General features: G+C 45.9%; 1 protein-coding gene across 1 annotated transcript in view; it reads left to right on the top strand.

Moving 5' to 3' along the window:
- The window catches only part of LOC120051810 (semaphorin-6B-like), a 54524-nt gene extending 35942 nt beyond the window's left edge, over window positions 1-18582 (top strand). Inside the window, exons 15-16 of the mRNA XM_038998695.1 lie at window positions 1102-1160; window positions 17699-18582. Of these exons, the coding sequence (XP_038854623.1) occupies window positions 1102-1160; window positions 17699-18582 (943 nt within the window). The remainder of the gene's footprint in view (window positions 1-1101; window positions 1161-17698) is intronic.
- Window positions 18583-20481: the final 1899 nt, after the last annotated feature.

Below are 20481 nucleotides of genomic sequence, written 5' to 3'. Positions count from 1 at the left end.
ATATTGAAAGAAAGACAATTAAGTTCCTTACTGATTAGTTTATGTGTTGATATTGTTTTATTACTTTATGTGTTTTGTGCCTGTTTATCAGACTTTACATTCATATTGCTCAGTTATAACTTTACCGGTAATCTGGCCTCCTGTAGACAATTCGTCCTTAAACAATTGAGCATTTTCTCAGCTGAAGGTATTGTTACAAAACATTGCCATCCTACCCATCTACTCTAAAGATTACAGCCTGCATTTAGCCACCACAATATACCCTCACCACAATATACCCTCACCACAATATACCCTCACCACAATATACCCTATCAGGGTGAGCAATATATTCACAATATACCCTATCAGGGTGAGCAATATATTCACAATTACTGTAGCCTCCAACCTCTTCAGTGTAAACTAACTTTTCAAAGTCACTCTCAGGCAGTAAAACACTCAGTTGGCCTGCTTGTTGTCTGGGCCTTTTTAACTAATTGCAGATCGTAGAGCAGGGGACACATCCCAGTGAGCTGTCTGTGACTGTTGCTGTGCAGCCTGCCCTCTAGCCCTGGGCACTTTCCATGTTTAAATTACATCATTGGACGGGGGCCATTTTGAAGTCAAACTGCAGCCATTTCTCCTCGTTAGAGGGCCTTTATGGTATACATTCACTAGATTAGAATAACTAGCTGATGTTTCTCTGGATATGGGCCATGACTAAGAGTGGCCTGCTCTCTCCAGGGGACTATAATGCACCTGGTCTGGTCTCACTGCCGCTGGAACTCACTGGTTTAATTTCCTTTTTATTTTGTCGCTTCATCATATAATGTCAGAGCTCCCTTTAGTTTTCCAAGGTCTCATATTACCAAAGTAGAAATGGTAAATTGTTTTTAAAGTACAAGGGGAAAGAGCATATCCAGACGTGCTTTCAGAGGTGGGGGTATACTGTACAGTATTAGTACTATCAACTTCACACTAAAAACTCTTCCTGTCCTTTCTGGTACATTTCATAGTGTTTTGTTTACCAGAGAAAAGCAGAAAGTTCTGTCAGACCAAAGCATTTATACTATGTATTGTTAGTGTCCGTTGATAAATGACTGCGTCTTTCCTCTCTTCCAGACTGCCGTTTGAGCAAGACGTAGAACACGGCAACGTGTCCCACTTGGGCGACTGTGACGGTGAGATATGTTATTCTTTCTGTTTATTGCCATCCTCTCAACCTGTGTTGAGAAGTATTAGTGTTGATTCTGTGTTCCTTACGTAATTGCCTTCTCTAGGGTAGAACATCATACACTACTGCTGCCTAGCTCCATATCATCATTGCCATGATGAAATCCCCATGTCTGTTTTACCCATCTTTGTTCTCCTCTCTGTTTTCTCTATCTTTTGGCAATGTTTAGAATCTTTCCTTTTTTTCTCTTCCCTAGCTTTGCTTAATTTTTTCCACTTCTGGCTAATTATTATGCATCTCTGAGAAGACTCGCCTTGATTTTTTCCTAGTTGTGTTCTGTTACGAAAATGAAGGTGGCACAGCAAAGCGATTCCTCGGAGAGAAATCTCCTCGACTCACGTGGCTCTTTTGATCCCACCGCTAATTCTGATGAGACATGTGTGCTATTACTGCTCCACCTCTTCAAGTTCTCAGAGTTCATCTGCCATGCACCTCGAGAGCCACTCAGATATATAGTACATAACGGTCACACACGTGCCTCTAATCCTGCATCAGAGGGGCTGTTTGAAGCTGCTCTCCCACCCCTGGACCTCTCTGGGTCCTGCTCTTTTTCTGTCTACGGGTGCTGGGCCGGTGGCTTGTCATTCTTGCTCCAAGCTTGCTTGACCCTGTGTGGTCAGAAGAGATAGAAGTGCATTATCCTCAGCTCCGAATGTGGCCAGGATTCTCCAATCTGAGCTGTCTTTAATAACGGTTCTGATACTGACATGACAAACGTGTGGTGGCCCTGACTTCTGCTGACAGAGGTGCTGTTGGTTGTCTCAAGATGAATGGTGCTCCGTAGCCCTGCGTACGCTTGCCAAAAGGGTGCGCCAGAATCAGTCTATCAGCTGCCAGAATCATTAGACACTGTGTCTTAGATAGTGATGAACTTCTGCTTCAATTTCCTCCTCCTATTGATGCTAAATCCGTTTTTACAGCACATAGTTCCCCCAGTGTACATCGCTCACATGGTCTACACAGATCTCTGTATCTTTGTATCTATCAATAGACAAGACAGTCTGTGAAAGACAAAAAGCTGTAGAAAAGAGACCAGTTATGACATTTCATCATTCATAGTGTTACTGTTTGAAACCTGTGAAGTATCGTCTTCATTCTCACATCACACACACACACACACACACACACACACACACACACACACACACACACACACACACACACACACACACACACACACACACACACACACACACACACACACACACACACACACACACACGGAAGGCAGGTGTGAGTCTCCAAAGCTCTGAGGTAGATTAGACAGAAGGATATCAGTCCATATCTCTCTATCTGACATCTGTCTGAGTCTGTAGCAGGCAGATAGAAAAGAGCCTGCCGTGCTCCATCCATCTATCTATGGGTTAATGCAGCATTCATCACCATCTCCCTCCTTCTCTCTCTCCCTGAGTGAGGGAGCGTAGCCAGGCTCTGCCGCTCCTCAGTGGTGCCCCCACTGCACACACACAGCGCCGGGCTAGGGCCCACCGAGCTGAAGCCACAGCCAAACTCCAGCCAGCCCCCCCCCCCCCCCCTTTTCGGCGCCCCACAGAGGAAGATGGATGGACAGCCCTGCTAACAGCCCATCTTACTGCCTGTCCTTCTCCTTAGCCAGAGAAAAGTACCCCTGGAATGAGAGGAGGGGGAATCGATTTTCATCTCCTCTTTGGCTCGATCTGAGTCTAATAAATATCAGGAGTGATTCTATAAAGCAGTGTGCAGCCGTGATGGCTGAGGGGCTGAGGGGCTGAAGGAGGGGGTGAGGGACTCATGGCTGAGCCCGGGGTCCTGGACAGGGGCGTGACAAATGGAGTGAGAAGGCCACCGCCGTGTCTGGAGTCACCGTGTTGGCACTGCTCCCGTTAGCGACAGCGTGACGAGGCAGTTACTCTGTCAGTTGGCACATGGAGGCTGCCTACTCCTGCTCTCACACCTCGCTTTTGCTCTCCCTCTCCATCTATCCTTCTACAGTATCAAAGTTAGAGCATGATTCAGTGCAGGAACAGTATATCCCATGGTGGTCTACCTCAGCCCAGCCCAGGTTAGGAGAGAGGCAGTCACTGTCTCTCTTCCTCTACTCAACAACAAAGAGATAAGTTCAGGACAGGGGCTTGCGATTTCCCCGCTGAAATGTCAGACGTTTGGATGCCTGACTCCTCTAAATCAGGCCTGATCAAAGCAGATGGAGACATCACAGCTTTTAATTGAGCTGACCTGTGGTGAAGGGCTGCTTAGTCAGATGAGTCCAATCAGAGCTCTGTGTCTGTGTGTGTGTGTGTGTGAGCGAGAGAGGGAGAGCCTGTGTGAGTTTGTGTTTGCATGCGCGTGGCTCTGCATGCTGAGGGTCTGGGCCTATCCTACCTCGCGTCAGCCCACAGCCTACAGCTCAATCACTCTGTCCCCAGAGCAGCCCAAGCCTAATGCTGGACTTAGACTTTTAATCATGTTTGAGTTGAACCCAGTCAGCTCTGAAAACTCCTCTAAACTTGTCAGGTAATCAACACCAGCAGTCTAAACACAATAATGAGCAGGGTTTGAGTCCGGGCGTCAACTGATTGTCTAACGTGTCAGCTCCACTTATGAGCAGTTATTCCACCACGCGACTGCAGAGTGCAGGTTGTCCAGGTCATGACCTAACTTGCAGGAGTATCAGTTACAACAGGGTAAGCTCAGCTAAGTGTCAGGCTAGACATCAACCGTCTATTATTTCATTTGTTGAAAGGGACCTTTAACTCTCACAAAATGTAAAACTATGTACATAGGAAAAGGCTAGAACCCTGTAGTGGTGTTTCTTCACCCAAAAGCTCCAGACAGCTTGGTACCAGTGATACGGTTCCAATGCACCCACTGGCTTCACTAGCAAACGCTGTGGGAATCAACAGGCATTTCTGTTCGCACAAGAAGCTCATCAGCTAATGTCAACTGTATTAAACCAGGCGTCAAATGGGAGAGGATGCTGTCACTGCAGGAGAGAGTCACTGGCACGATCACTTGTTCCAAGTCAACGCATTTCAAATCTACCTTTTCCCAGAAAGACGTCTCAGGGAAGCCGAGTAGGTTTCCGTCTGTGTAAACCAAGACAAAACGCGATAGTCAACTCTTACGCTCCTTCGCTGCTCGCTCACCATTCACTCCTTCCACGCCGCCTTGAAAGCACTCAGGCATAATGACAGACCCTCACCAGCGAGCGAAGCCATTACAGATGGAAGCAATTATGGTGCTGTGAAAATATTTCTCAATGTAAGGCGGTGTTTTGCCCTGGAGAACAGCGGGTTGCAATCACAAATTAATTGAGGTCCACAGCACAGCAATGAAGCGAGAGCAGGAGAGATCTGACGCGGTTGCGTCATGTTAGTGGGTGACAACTGCAAGGACTCCGGGGGAGAGGAAGCGGGAGGGAGCATTTGTTAGCACATTTACCACATTCTAATTTGTGTCGGTTAGAGGCCTGAAAGGAGCCGGTAAAGATTAGTGCTTTATATTTTCATTGTGGGAGCAGTAAGTAGAGTTTTTAAACCTCTAGATGACAAATGCATTCCCTGAGGCTAAACCCAGCAGAGACACTGCAGCAATCACTCTAGGAGAACTGCTCTGTCTGAGATCTTGGTGACCTTTACTACGCCGAAGTCATCCGTGCCCGACCATCAAAGCTCTGCTCCTCGCACAACGAGAAGGAGGAGGGCGACCCACACGCCCCAGACGCCAGCCTTTGTTCCTCTCACATACGTCTCAGCCACAAAACAAAGATCTGAGACGCTTGAGCTGGGCCTGTCCTACCTGCTGTCTGACGAGAGGTGCAGGTTTGTGAAATGTGAGGGAGTTTCAAAGTGCAGCATCAAACCTGAATATCTAGAGAGGTGCGAGGACTCCTGAAGGATTTCTTCTCTTTCATGTGGGTCTCTCTTGTGAGGAGTGTGGTGAGAAGAGAGTGGTAGGAGAGAGAGTAGGCAGCAAGGTGAAAACTGATGGGTATCAGAGAGAGCATGAAAGGACAAACAGCTGCCGTGAGGTGCCGACCGAGCCAGGCCGATAGCTGGCTAACACACCGCCATCAGGCCTCTGCGTGTCAACAGGAAATAAAGAACCCCATAGACACAAATTCATTCCGAACTGTAAAGTGCTGATCTGGCGAAGGATGATTGACTGCCTCAGTCTACTGCATTCTAAGGCCTCACGCTGCATGGCTGAGGAAAAAGTGTTCAGCAGTTAGTTAAGTCCCAGAGCCCCATAATGCCTCCTTCCTAACCCTCACATAGTGACATCGTCTCTGAAACTCGTGGCATTATCTCTCACTGAGACTATAATCCAGCATGCTGTTCCCAGGTAACATTCGGCCTCACCTCACTAGTCTCCACACCCAGTGTATCGATCACCTTAAAGGGATTTTGTTCAATTCAGCACAAAAGCTGTCTATCTGATGCCTCATCTCACTGAGGATTGGTCTCATTGTTGTACAGGAGGATTTTCTAAAGCCATGGGCCTGTGGCGGAGCGGCGGTATGGTGCTGAAGGCATTTCATTAAGCGTGTGTCGTAAATCAGAGGAGCAGGGCGGAGGAGCTGATTCAATCAGCCAACCAGATGGGCTGGAGTCCCAACCAATGCTGGATGATTTAATCATCCCACTACTAAACCTTAAACAGTGTGTGATGGGAAGAAATGCAATGCTACAACACTGAGGTGTTAACACCAAAACAAATACTTCTGTGTTTTCAGCTGGCGGCCATACTGTGTATTCTGGTGCGTACAGCCATGGCACACTAGATTTCTGTCTACAGCATGTGAGAAAGATGAAGTTGAAATTGCGAGGTACCTGATTGGAGAATGAGCGATTGTAACCCTCGGTGGATCGTTAAACTAATAACACGGCCCGGATTTTGAATTTATTGCCTGTGACATATCTTTTGAATATTTGTTATTAGTTTCCATGGTGTGCTTTTCCTTTGCACCTAAATTGAGAATATCAATTACTGCCCAACGCCAACCATAACCGTAGGCCATGGGGTGTAGTAGTGGGAAAGGGAGAAAAAAGCGACATCCCTCCGAGACGCATTTTTCTGGAAAACCATTTATTTCAGCACGTCTTCCACAGTCCACAGCCCAGATGTTTTATTTGGATTGTATGCAGCTGAAAGTGCTAACAACCTCAACCTTGTTAAGCTGCTCCTAAAGGCTGGCATGATAAGAAAAGAAAGGTCTCAAAATATAGTCCCACTAATATAAGCCCACTCAGTGTGGAACATGTGAATAGAAAGTGTTACAAAATATAACACAAAGGAACCAGTCAACTGACCGACAGTTTCCCTCTCATCAAATTGAGCATGGGATGGAGTCAACTTCCTGTGATAGATATGAATTGAACACACACCATTATTAAAACAACTATGTTCTATCATTTAGCACAATGGCATTCTAGCAGCACAGTGGACTACTGTGTGGATGCATTTATGATGGAATAAGTACCTTGAGCCCGAGCTAGTAAAACTTAAATCTGTCCTTTACTAATAGGGCGGCTGAAAACCTGATTCTATTAGCAGAGTTTTGTGGAAATGTTATGGAATTTTAATTGAAAACACATGCTGGGGTTCATAAATGTTTTACCATATTGATCAGTAGAGGCCACCTAGACCTGCCCTTATAAGGTTCTACACAACCTCTAGCCAGCTCACTCAGTCATGACTCTTCCTTGGTAATGTAGTCAGAGGAACTATAAATGCCTTGATAATCAACCCTATGAGTAAACACAATGTTTATGATGTAGCAAGGCTATGGAGCTCCAACATGTCTGACCACAGACCAGTGGTGGAGGGAAGGAGACCACACTGGAGAGGAACCCAGATCAGAGAGAGAGACAGAGAGAGAGAGATGGCACGGCAGCCCCACTTCCCCCCCAGGAGGCTGAAAAGATCCTCAAAACGTTCTACAGCTGCACCATCGAGAGCATCTTGACTGGTTGCATCACCGCTTGGTATGGGAAATGCATCTCTCTTGACCGCAAAGCGCTACAGAGAGTTGTGCGGACAGCCCAGTTCATCACTGGGGCCAAGCTCCAGCCACCCAAGCCATAGACGGTTCACTCTGCTACCTTCCGGCAAACGGTACCGGAGCATCAGCTCTCAGACCAATAGGCTCTGAGACAGCTTCTACCCTCAAGCCATAAGACTCTGAAATAGCCAGACTGCTTCTGTCTTGCACTGACCCTATGCACACTCACTAGACTATATATACACACCATATACAGTACATACTCACTCACACACACTACATTGACAAAAAATACACACACATTCACATACACTACAATCCTCGTACCTCTGCACATTGATCTGGTACTGGTACTCCCTGTATATAGCTCCACATTGATCTGGTACTCCCTGTATATAGCTCCACATTGATCTGGTACTGGTACTCCCTGTATATAGCTCCACATTGATTTGGTACTGGTACTCCCTGTATATAGCTCCACATTGATCTGGTACTGGTACTCCCTGTATATAGCTCCATTCTTGTGTATTTCATTTTATTCCTCTTGTGTTACTATTTGTTGGGATGTGTTCGTAAGCAAGCACTTCATGGTAAAGTCTACACCAGTTGTTTTTGATGTATGTGACAAATACCAGTTTGGGTTTTAGAGAGAGAGAGAGAGAGAGAGAGAGAGAGAGAGAGAGAGAGAGAGAGAGAGAGAGAGAGAGAGAGAGAGAGAGAGAGAGAGAGAGAGAGAGAGAGAGAGAGAGAGAGAGAGAGAGAGAGAGAGAGAGAGAGAGAGAGAGAGAGAGAGAGAGAGAGAGAGAGAGAGAGAGAGAGAGAGAGAGAGAGAGAGAGAGAGAGAGAGAGAGAGAGAGAGAGAGAGAGAGAGAGAGAGACTGGAGTCTTTCTTTAAACAAAGATAGAAATAATGGTAGAAAGAGTACTGAGCCATGAGTGCAGGCAGTGCATTCAGTCCATAATTCTCATATATTACATATACACACACACATAGATACACTCACATAGACACACACACTCACGTTTATATATACTCCAGTGTCCAGTTTATTAGGTATACCCATCTAAATCCCTGTCGGACACCCCTTTGCCTCCAGAACAGCCTGAATTATTTGGGGCATGGGAATGTTGCTCAATTGGTATCAAGGAACTTAATATGTGCCAGGAAAACACTACCCACACCATTACAACCCTGCCACCAGTAATTACCGTTGACACCAGGCAGGATGGACTCACGCAGCTTATGCCAAATCCTGACTCAACAGGAACAGGGATTTGTCCGACAAGGCGATGCTTTTCCACTCCTCAAATGTCCTGTGTTGGTGATCGCATGCCCACTGGAGCCGCTTCTTCTTGTTTTTAGCTGATAGGAGTGGAACCCGGTGTGGTTGTCTGCTGCAATAGCCCATCCCTGACAAGGTCTGACGAGTTGTGAGTTCTGATATGTCGTTCTGCACACCACTGTTGTAATGTGCCGATATTTGCCTGTTTGTGGCCCGCCTGTTAGCTTGCAAGATTCTTGCCAGCTGTTTTCGCCCACAGGACTGTCGCTGACGGGATGTTTTTTGTTTGTCGCACCATTCTCTGTAAACCCTGGACACTGTCTTGTGTGATAAGCCCAGGAGGCCGGCCGTTTCTGAGATATTCAAACCGTTTTACCCATTCTAACATTCAATTGAATAGTAACTGAATGCTTCAATGCCTGTCTGCCTGCTTTATATAGCAAGCCACGGCCACGTGACCCACTGTCTGTAGGAGCGAACCATTTTCGTGAATGGGGTGGTATACCTAATAAGCTGTCCACTGAGTACACACAGTACACACATAAAATGACATGTGCATGCACATTGTACGTACAAGTACATTGATATGCAGAGAAACAGTGGGTCCCTAGGTCAAAGTCCCTCAGATCATTCTATAACACCGATAATGTCAGTCGCTTTCAACCTCAGATGCGTTTATGTCATATGCATGTCCATCAGGAGTGTTGCTGCTTTGTACTGTAGTTTGAAGGCAGGATGTGTTTCATGTGTGAGCCAACCCACTCTCTGGAACAGTAGTTCCATATCCCCAGCCTGTTCTATCCCCTACTGCAGCAGCCAGCATCACAGTTAATAACTGCATGTTTCCAGTCACCACATACCCGCCGTCACTGACACCGCGTTGGGTTTGAAAATCAATAACTTCACCGCTGAAAGGCCTGCCAATTTGTGAGCATGGGCATAGCAAATCCATACACTGCCAGTGTTTTAATGAAGAGAATCTTAACTATTGTGGCTTTTCATTAGGCTGGCCTACTCCGAGCCAGGGTCCATGGGGGGAAGAGAGGGAGAGAGGGCAGGAGGGAGCGAGGGAAGAGATGGAGGGTGGAGGAATGAAGGGAAGGAATCAGAGGGATATCTCTGGAGATGCAGAGAGAGACAGGGGAAGATTAACGGACATGCCACTGGAATGGAGGAGGAGAGAGGAAGAGCAGATCAGGGAAGCGAGGGAATAGAAGACGGGGGCTGCAGATGAATGGAGAGATATGGGGAAGATTAACGGCAACATAGAAATGAAAGAATGTGAGCCCTGTAGCTTGGTGAATACACAGAAAAAAACAAAAACAAATACATGGCAGTTAGTTAGTCGGCCTCCATAGCTCAATTTCCCTCCGCCTGGCCCATTTCTCCCTACCTCCAGCTCTAACTAGGCTTCTCCTGCCTCCGCGCTTGTTCTCCTGTAATTGGAGCTGCAAGCCCAAGACGTGCTCAGCGTTCGTCAGGCTGACAGTCAGGGCGGCTTCCATTAAGGTTTAATAAGTGAGTCGGCGAGGAGAGGGTTGCTGTCAGCCTGGTGGGGCAGAGAGACCTGCCCCCCTCCCCTCTCTTCCCTCCTCACCCCTCCCTGCTCCAGCTGCTTTGTCTCCCCCAGCCACGGCCACAAAGCAGAGTGGCTCCAAAAGCGACACTCACTAATGGCCTTTCAGACTGCGATGTGCATCGTCTCTCTGTGAGGAGAAAGAGAGAAACACATTGGGTCTGAATGGGAGGAGAACGTGCTGCTCCAGATATGGAAGTTGCATTTCAATGGTGGTTCATTCTCATTACCAGGAAAGGGCAGCCCTCATTGCCACATTCTCCAGCTGAGCCATGGAAACACAGACACTCATCGGGACCTCTCCCTCACACCGAGACCACAGCATATTATTGCACAGTACACAATTTCATGTGAAGCACCATAGTGAACCCCGGCCCTGCATTTTTAGGGCGAAATGTGAAAGGGTGAAAGGAATGGTGAACTCCTCCTCAGTATAAGTGAAGTATGAATAGGACTGTTGTGGTTACCGTATTACCCACACACCAGTAGTCATAAGTCATGACCGCAGTAAAATTTCATGTGACCGCTGAGTCACGGTAATCTTCTCATATGCACTCTGGACATGCGTTGGTAGGACCCAACTTGCTAACAACCGTCAGGTCACTAATGGTCTGGTACTCAGGGCTCTACTGTCCCTCCATCAGGTCCTAATGACCTGGTACTCAGGGCTCTATTGTCCCTCCATCAGGTTCTAATGACCTGGTACTCAGGGCTCTATTGTTCCTCCATCAGGTCCTAATGGCCTGGTACTCAGGGCTCTATTGTCCCTCCATCAGGTCCTAATGGCCTGGTACTCAGGGCTCTATTGTCCCTCCATCAGGGCCTAATGGTCTGGTACTCAGGTCTCCATTGTCCCTCTATCAGGTCCTAATGGCCTGGTACTCAGGGCTCTATTGTCCTTCCATCAGATCCTAATGGCCTGGTACTCAGGGCTCTATTGTCCCTCCATCATGTCCTAATGGTCTGGTACTCAGGGCTCTATTGTCCCTCCATCAGGTCCTAATGGCCTGGTACTCAGGGCTTTATTGTCCCTCTAACCACTCTGACATCAATGCAAATGCAATCCAAAATCAAATCAAACACTTATCATCAAAACAGTATCATAATTTTAAAACTCACCTCGCTGTGATGATCAATTTGAAGAAGTTCAACAACAGGTTGAAACTGAGTGGAAAACATGGTTGTTGTGGATGTTATTTCAAAGCCTTAACCCAAAGAAATACACATATTAGAGCTTATACATATGCATAGACCTATATTTTTTTTTTTTTAAAGATTAGAACCTATAACCTACTATTATATAACCTATAACCTATTATAACCTACTGCATATTACGCACAGTAGAAAAAACATTTATTAAACTGATTAAAGATGTCTTTGGTACATAATTGGTCTAGCCTATACAGAAAAATTACACAAATTCTTGTAATTGAGTGTGGACTGTATTATTATGCATACTGGATGGACTGGTTACCTTATGCTACGCACCAAACGTTCTATCAATGAGTCTGGGAGAGAACGTATAGGCCTAGGCGATGCTGTTGGTTCATTGATTGTGCAGGTTGGCTTACAGAGTTAGCCTACAATAGTGAATTACTATTTTATTTTGAATAGTCTAGTATTTTATACATTCATAATGAATAGGCTGACACATTACCTTTAGCTACAGAATATCTCACCATCGGGAGTTTCCATCTCCTCTCTCCTTCCTTCCTTTCTCCAGCGTGCAGAGGGAGGTGCTGTCAACAGTTCAATGAATTATGTTTCGCTGCGAAAACATTTTACTATCAATGTTCCCGAACTGATTTTCCTTGCTCCCAATTGAAGCACTGGGTAGCTGCAGGACCAGGGTTGGAGAGCCCATGGCGTACAGAGATTGGGCGGAATATCCCCTGTCGCACAGCGAGAGGCTGTATGCTCCTCAAACAGTGGTTGATGCGTGAAATAAGTGTTTTCTTTAACCTTTCACGAGTATCAATCCCGGATCCGGGATCACCCCCCACCCCCCACACACTGATTAGCATAGCTAGCATAGCGTCACAATTAAATAGTAGCATCTAAATATCATTAAATCACAAGTCCAAGACACCAGATGAAAGATACAGATCTTGTGAATAACCCCATCATTTCTGTTTTTTAAAATGTTATACAGGGAAGACACAATATGTAAATCTATTAGCTAACCACGTTAGCAAAATACACCATTTTTCCTTTGTCCACCATTTTCTCTCTCCACCAGTAGCTATCACCAATTCGGCTAAACTAAGATATTGATAGCCACTAACCAAGAAAAAACCTCCTCAGATGACAGTCTGATAACATATTTATGGTATAGGATAGGTTTTGTTAGACAAATGTGCATATTTCAGGTAGAAATCACAGTTTACAATTGCACCCACAGTCACAACTGGACTAGAATTACTAGAGAGAGCAACGTGTATGACCAATTTACTCATCATAAAACATTTCATAAAAATAGACAAAGCATAGCAATGGAAAGACACAGATCTTGTGATTTCAGACAATATTTCAGATTTTCTAAGCGTTTTACAGCGAAAACACAATAAATCGATAAGTTAGCATACCACATATGCAAACAATACCAGAGCATCAATTCAAGCCAAATAGCGATAACGTAATCATCGCCAAAAGATATTAATTTTTTCACTAACCTTCTCAGAATTCTTCCGTTGACACTCCTGTAACATCATATTACAACATACATATATTGTTTGTTCGAAAATGTGCATATTTAGCCATAAAAAACCGTGGTTATACAATGAAGATGGTAGCAAAACCAGCATGGAAAAGTCGGTCGCCATCTTTCAGAGTGATCTAGTTTAATCAATAGCTAATCATATACTTGACTAAAAAATACAGGGTTGACAGGAATCGAAAGACAAATTAGTTCTTAATGCAATCGCTGATTTACATTTCTAAAATTATCCTTACTGTGCAATACAGGGTTCGCCAAGCGAAGGGATAGAAAACAAAATGGCGAAATATGCGTTTAAAATATTTCGACAGAACAACGATTTATCATATTAAATATTAAAAGGCACGTCATTCTTTTGTCTTGCCCATTCACCCTCTGAATGGCACTCATACACAGTCCATGTCTCAATTGTCTCAAGGCTTTTAAAATCCTTCTTTAACCTGTATTCTCCCCTTCATCCACACTGATTGAATTGGATTTAACAGGTGACATCAATAAGGGATCATAGCGTTCATCTGGATTCACCTGGTCAGTCTATGTTATGGAATGAGCAGGTGTTCCTAATATTTTGTACGCTCAGTGTATGTTTGGATTTCTAAGACATTCCAAGGTTTGTATCATTCACAACTAAAGTTGCCAAATAACTCTAAATCTAGCGTACAGTATTATCACTTTTGCGTTCAACATACAGAAGCCACTTCATATGCTTACTCACTCCGGAATGGGAAAAATATCCATTATATTTTATTCAGCTAAGTTCAAATATATTCTTCTTACTATAAAATCATATAAAATAATGTCACGGGACTTATTAGCATATATTGTCAGCTAAATGAACAAGCCAACAGTCTATGGCATGGAGCATAAACAGATAACACACAGTAGGCCAACTCATATTCTTTAGACCTGACTAAAATAAATTATGGATTGGTGTATATTAAATTAACTTACTAGACTTTTTAAAATTCCAAAGGCGTGCATCAGCGGCTTATATGTGGCTTGTATGAGTGGAGGCCTGGAGATGCTGAACATGTTTATGTTAATAAATGGTCAATTATTGTGCTTGACAATAACTGGCTGACAAAATTTCATGACCACCAAGTATAAACATTTCCAGATGTGAATGAAATGATGGTCCAACGTTGTTTAAAGAGCCATAAAGGCTTGTGGTTTTTAGGAATTACCAAACCCAAGAACCAATTCATTACCTTATTGTTTTATTCCTAAACCAGAGGCCTCAGTAAATAATACGAGAGCAGCAGCACCATAGCCTGAGAATGACATTTATTCCACTGTCTCCTCTGCTGCCTGGCTGCCACTGAACATTGAGGAGCACAGTACTTTCCAGAGTTATGTAATAGATACTGCCAGTGAATCCAAGTTGAATATTGGCCCGAAAAGGGAAAATAAATAGTGCATGAATCAGGGATATGTTTAGGCTGGCCAAGTGGTGATGCCAACAATGTGTTTATCTCCGCCTAAGGAGAGAGAGAGAGAGAGAGAGAGAGAGAGAGAGAGAGAGAGAGAGAGAGAGAGAGAGAGAGAGAGAGAGAGAGAGAGAGAGAGAGAGAGAGAGAGAGAGAGAGAGAGAGAGAGAGAGAGAGAGAGAGAGAGAGAGAGAGAGAGAGAGAGAGAGAGAGAGAGAGAGAGAGAGAGAGAGAGAGAGAGAGAGAGAGAGAGAGAGAGAGAGAGAGAGAGAGAGAGAGAGAGAGAGAGAGAGAGAGACAATTAGCAAATGCCAGATTCAATATAAATATCACAGAATATGGGTGTTTAGCCGAATACACAAACACAATGGTAGGGACTGTGCTTAGCCAGCAGAACTATGAGCTCCCTATGTGACAGTTAAAGGGAAGGAAAGAGGGAAGAAATAGGAGGGAAAATCAGTCACGTTAATATGAAACCAAAAAAACATACATCCACAATTAGTATTTATTAGGATCCCCGTTAGCTGTTGCCAAGGCAGCAACTACTCTTCCTGGAGTCCAAACAGGAATAAAACAATTACATCACAACAAAATAATAGCCTACATCATAAATAAAACAGTACATAATACAACACATTGTTACATTATTACTCTATTATTACAAATGTACAATATACAATTTACAATACTACAATAATTCTATCTATATTGTGGATTTTCGTTTTTTTGTTTAGTTTATTAATTCAACCATTTTAAAAAAACAAGCACACATAAAACTTGAAAAAGTCATACATGTTAAATCATGGAGGATAACACACAATAAAGCCTGGGACTTTCCTTTGTGGACCTCTTGAAACAAGATAGCTAGACAAGATCCAACACGGCTGAACACAGTATGGCATTGAGATAATAAAACGTACAAACAAAGAAGAAGAACATCTATCTCATCATTACTGTTACTTCATAGGGGTCATTGATATGGGCACAGAAGACATAAAACTGTTTTTTACTTTATATTTAAAGCTCCCTAGATAGGACGTCGTTTTTATGGGCAGAGGCAACTCATTCCACTCTGAGGCTCCAGTATACAAAAAGGTACCTTTCCCAGCATTACTCCTGAACCTGTATAAGCACCTTAGCAACATCTGGTGCTGTGATTGTGTGCATCCCAAACATGGGGAAAGTAATCAGTTAAATATCTGGGTGCAGAACCATAAAAACTCCTATAACCCAAACTCAGTCTAATCTGGGACACCCTATCCTCAAAAGCCATGTGAGTATGTGGACTCATCTTCAATACTACCCTGATCAGCTTATTCTGGGCTATCTGGAGCTTCCCCTTCATAAGCTTAGATAAGCTCCAAAACCAGGAAGTACTAGCGTAGTCAAAATGGCATTGAATGAGGACAGTGGCTAGCACTCTCATGGAGTCCTTATCAAACAGCTTGGATATTCTAGCCAAAAACTTAGTCCTGGCATTACCCTTCCCTAGCACCTTATTGGCCATGCTCACACCTCCCAAGCTTCCATCAAGGATACATCCCAAGTAGCTAACAGAGGTTTTAGTAGTCAGCACCTCACCCCCTAACTCCACTTTGATTTCAGAGGACCTACACATTTTAGGACTGGACCCCAAAATAATTGCCTCAATTTTACCTAAGTGCAGAGATAGCTTATTATCTCCAAGCCATTTGCTAATGTTAGTAAGGACTGTGCTCTCCAACATAGTTTTCCTATTGTGGGACACCAGAAGTGTATAGTCATCTGCATAAATGAAAAGACGGCAAGAATCAGCATCTTTCATATCATTTATATACAGAACAGCAGAGGCCCAAGCACGCTCCCCTGGGTGTCCAATCTATGTCCAAAGTTGAAGATGCAAGAGACACACAGCACATAATTCACTCACTGTAACTATGCTACCCAGCCATGCTCCATGTAACTCCAGGCTCTATTGGATAAGTGATAAAACACTAATTAGAGTAGAAAAGGACATTGATTGACCAAGATGGCATCTTGATTAGTACTAAATCCTTTTCACTGTGGCCTGTTGAGTGGCCGCTTCTATTGTTGTGGTGTTTAATATAGGCCGTCGCCATTCCCCTGCTTCGTGTCAACGCATGGAGAATAATACTCTGTCTCGCCAAGCCCCAAAACCCAGTCATGAACTACTAGCTAGTTTCTTCTACCTGCTCCTAATTCTTGCCATTTGTCTCCATTAAAATAAATGAGTCCGACGATAACATTATGTTAGTTTAAAGCAGACCGCTGCTCCTTGCATTTTGGGATGTTCTTTCTCTCTTTTCTGTGCAGGGTGAATAAGTGGCTCTCAACATCGATTAATGACATCTATCTATTTCCTGTGGGGCCCGCTTTTATTTATCTGTTCCTCTCTCCTCTCTCAGACACACGCATCACCACCCCTTTGCTGTTGGAGTAATTTAAGAAACATTTACTGTGTTTGTCTGGAGCCTCAGTAGTCTGCTGTAGGCCTCTTTCCCTTCCCTTCTCTCTCTGTCTCTCTCTTTTTCCCCCACATTTCTTCCTCTGGCTGGGAGTAAGCTCTTTGTTTTCTATTGGTGTTGTCCCTGGTGCTTGCACTGCAAAGAACACGTTTTCTCCTGACATTTTCTTAATTGATCCATGGCAGCAGCTTTGTGCTCTCCTGTTTTTCACTGCTTTAATAATTCATATATTCCGTTCTCCAGAGGAGCTTCTATCATGTTCTTTGGGGGAAAAGAAACATATTGTCTTAGGCCTTTTTTCAGATGTGCTGTCAGTGATTGTAAACATTGTGAATAATTTCTCATACCGTTAGAAGAAATAACTTTGTGAAGTTCATGTGTAAATACAGTAAGGAACTTAAAGCAATTATTCACTATTAATTCCAGAGTGTACAGACATTCTTCCGCTGCAAAATTAATGTTCCGCAACGCTTCGGGGTTGGGAGATATTCTCAATCAGGAAGACAGTTATTATAGCCATTAAAATAACCATCCACTTTAGGTAATGAACACAATTAGCCGTTACACCAATAGCATACCTTTGCAGGAGAGCATTCCTCCCCACCCACTGAGGCACGGATAAATAGGCCACTTTGTCAAGTTGTAAACTCCCACATGTTTACTAAGGCCAGGGCAGAGATGCTTTGTCTACCGACTTTAGAACACTAATGAAGGCTAAAAACAGAAATGGATTGTTGTTTTATAATGTATATTTATTTTCAACATCCATTGTCCTACAAGAGTGTCTGAACACTCTCACATATCCACTGTATCCACTGACTTACTGACATCCTTTGCTGTCTGTCTGTCTGTCTGTCTGTCTGTCTGTCTGTCTGTCTGTCTGTCTGTCTGTCTGTCTGTCTGTCTGTCTGTCTGTCTGTCTGTCTGTCTGTCTGTCTGTCTGTCTGTCTGTCTGTCTGTCTGTCTGTCTGTCTGTCTGTCTGTCTGTCTGTCTTTCTTTGTGTGTCTGTCTGTCTTTCTTTGTGTGTCTGTAGGTCTTCTTCAGGAGTCTTTCATTGACGAACCAGACGGTCTGGTATCCGTCAACCTGCTGGTCGTGTCTGCAGTCTCAGCCTTCGCCACGGGGGCGGTGCTGTCTGGCCTGGCTGTCTGCTGGATCATGAGTCATCGCCACCGCCACCGCACGCGAGGGGCAGGAGCCAACAATAGGAGCCGTAAAGGGGACAAAGAGCAGAACATGCTAGGTCAGGGGCGGAGTGGCTCGGTGATGAGTGTGACCCGTACCAGTGGCAGCGAGAGGACCCGGTCACATTCCCAGGCAGACAACCCGTTCGTAACGCCCAACGGCTGGCCTAAAGGAGAGATAGACCCAGGCCTACCTACTCCAGAACAGACCCCCCTGCAGCAGAAACGGCCTCCACCCAGCATGAGGCTCCCAGACGGAGACTGGGACCAGAGCCAGACCTTCCTCACCTCAGTGGGCATGCCCTGCCCAGCCAACTCAGTCATCTACCTGAGCTCCAAGTTCCTGCAGGAGAGAGGGGGCAGGCACGAAGACCCAGGGAACGTGGGGCCCCCCAACACGGAGCGAACACGTTACCTGGTCCTGGCCAACCACCGGGAGCCCCACGGAGGACAACCCAGGACCACCCTGAGGAACTCTGCAGGCGAGTACAACTATCCAGCCACACCGCAGGACTCCCCAGACCGCAGGAGGGTGGTCTCAGCCCCCAGCAACCAGATGGACTTTGGGGAGCCCCCCCGCTGGACCCATGAGGGGCTCAACTATAACAGCAACAACGGACTGCCCTACCACTCCCAGCGCCCGGGCCTGATCCGGGCCAACCACCACGGCCTGGCCGACTTCAATCACCTGATGGGAAAGAGTGTGGGCGAGCATACCCATAGTGGCCAGTGAGAAGAAGAGTGCCATGAACCCCCCTCTCTGAAACCCATTTCCCCTCAGCAACTGGAATACCCCTCAGACTCTCCCGTCCCAAATCCTGCCCTGTCTGTTCTCTCTCACTGTCATTCAATGTTCTGACATCCCCTGGCGCGTAGCCTGCCTGCCTGACTGACTGACTGACTGACTGAAGAGACTGGGCCACCAGAATCCAGCAGTTTAGAGAGAGAAAGAAAGAGAGAGAGTTAAAGAGAGGAGGTTATTCTCCTCATGGCTACTGCTCTGCTCTCGCCCTGAGAGGTGCACCCCTCTGCTCCGTAAGTGGTTTAACCTGTGGAGCTGGGGCTGGACACAATGAGAACAACCTCAAGGACTAGTAATGGGTGCAAGGGAAGGAACATTTTGTGAAAAAGGAATTTAAAAAACAGACAACCGCTTCACTGATAATTTAGCATTCAGCTTCAGTTGTGAAAGGTCTCCTTCTACTATCTTGTGCTCTGCAAGTCATTCATGTTGTGTGACATTTTTATTTCTGCTTTGCTTTTGTGCCAGCATCCAGGAGACAACCATGTGTTTGTCCTTGGTTTTCAGGCCAACTCTATCACTCAGCTCTATCCGTCAGCTTGTGTTTGGTAGGTATTAGCAATGCCAGAGAACACTGAATCACACATTAAAGGAGAGGCTTCCTGTCTTAATGTGAGCATACGACATACTGGAGCTTCTTATAGGAATAAGCTAGATAATGATGTCAACGATTATTCCCATTGTGTTAACAATCATGGGGGGGGGGGGCAAAAACCAGGAGGAGATAAGAAGATAGTACCTTCCCATTTGATTAAAAAAAAAAATAAAGAATCATGTGTTTCCTTGGAGAAGTGGAGGGAACAAGGAAAGAGGGCAGAGAATGGTATGAGAACTCCCTCCCCCTCCCCCTCCCTCTCTCCTTCTCTGTCTCCCTCTCCCTGGGTCTGTGTGACCTGACCTGAAGCCTAGGCTGCCCAACCTGGTGGAGAGGAGAACACACAGCCCATGTAGGGGAATGTGAGCATGGCTGTGGGAGTTCCATTCAGGCTCCTCTCCCTGACACTGAGTCTCTTTGTGCCCTGGAGCAGGAGGAGATGGATACAACAAATAGCGGTTAAGAGTCAGGGCAGGCAGGACAAACCCAGCTTCCTAGCCCAGCGGAATATCAATGAGGAAAGCAGTACTCCCCTGCCCGTCCCTCCGGCCCCCTCACAGACACTGGCACCGTTTGGGACTGGGGCTGGGACCAGGCAGGGTGGTGGGCCCACGGATGGGCCGATAGGGCTGGGACCAGGCAGGGTGGTGGGCCCACAGATGGGTCGATAGGGCTGGGACCAGGCAGGGTGTTGGGCCCATGGATGGGTCATTAGGGCTGGGACCAGGCAGGGTGGTGGGCCCACGGATGGGTTGATAGGGCTGGGGCTGAGACCAGGCAGGGTGGTGGGCCCACGGATGGGTCGAAAGGGCTGGGACCAGGCAGGGTGTTGGGCCCACGGATGGGTCGATAGGGCTGGGACCAGGCAGGGTGGTGGGCCCACGGATGGGTCGATAGGGCTGGGACCAAGCAGGGTGTTGGGCCCATGGATGGGTCGTTAGGGCTGGGACCAGGCAGGGTGTTGGGCCCACGGATGGGTCGATAGGGCTGGGCCTGTCAGACTGGCATCATTCAGACTGCTATCACTATATCCCTGCCTTTCAGCGTCTCCCACTAGATCTCTGGCCCGGCAGCCATTATCAATCCCCAAACATTTACAAATCAGTGTTAACTGGATCCCCGCGCTGGGCGCCGGGTGGCAACATGCATGGGAGCGCATAGACTGGCTTCATTAGTGGGTCTGTGGGCTGGGAGGAGCAGAGGAGTAGAGCAGGAGAGAGATGTACTGAGGCTGG

Source organism: Salvelinus namaycush, chromosome 8 (assembly GCF_016432855.1).
Source record: "Salvelinus namaycush isolate Seneca chromosome 8, SaNama_1.0, whole genome shotgun sequence".
NCBI classification, from domain to species: domain Eukaryota; kingdom Metazoa; phylum Chordata; class Actinopteri; order Salmoniformes; family Salmonidae; genus Salvelinus; species Salvelinus namaycush.
Note: the sequence above shows the minus strand (reverse complement) of the source record. Positions and strands in the feature narration are given on the sequence as shown.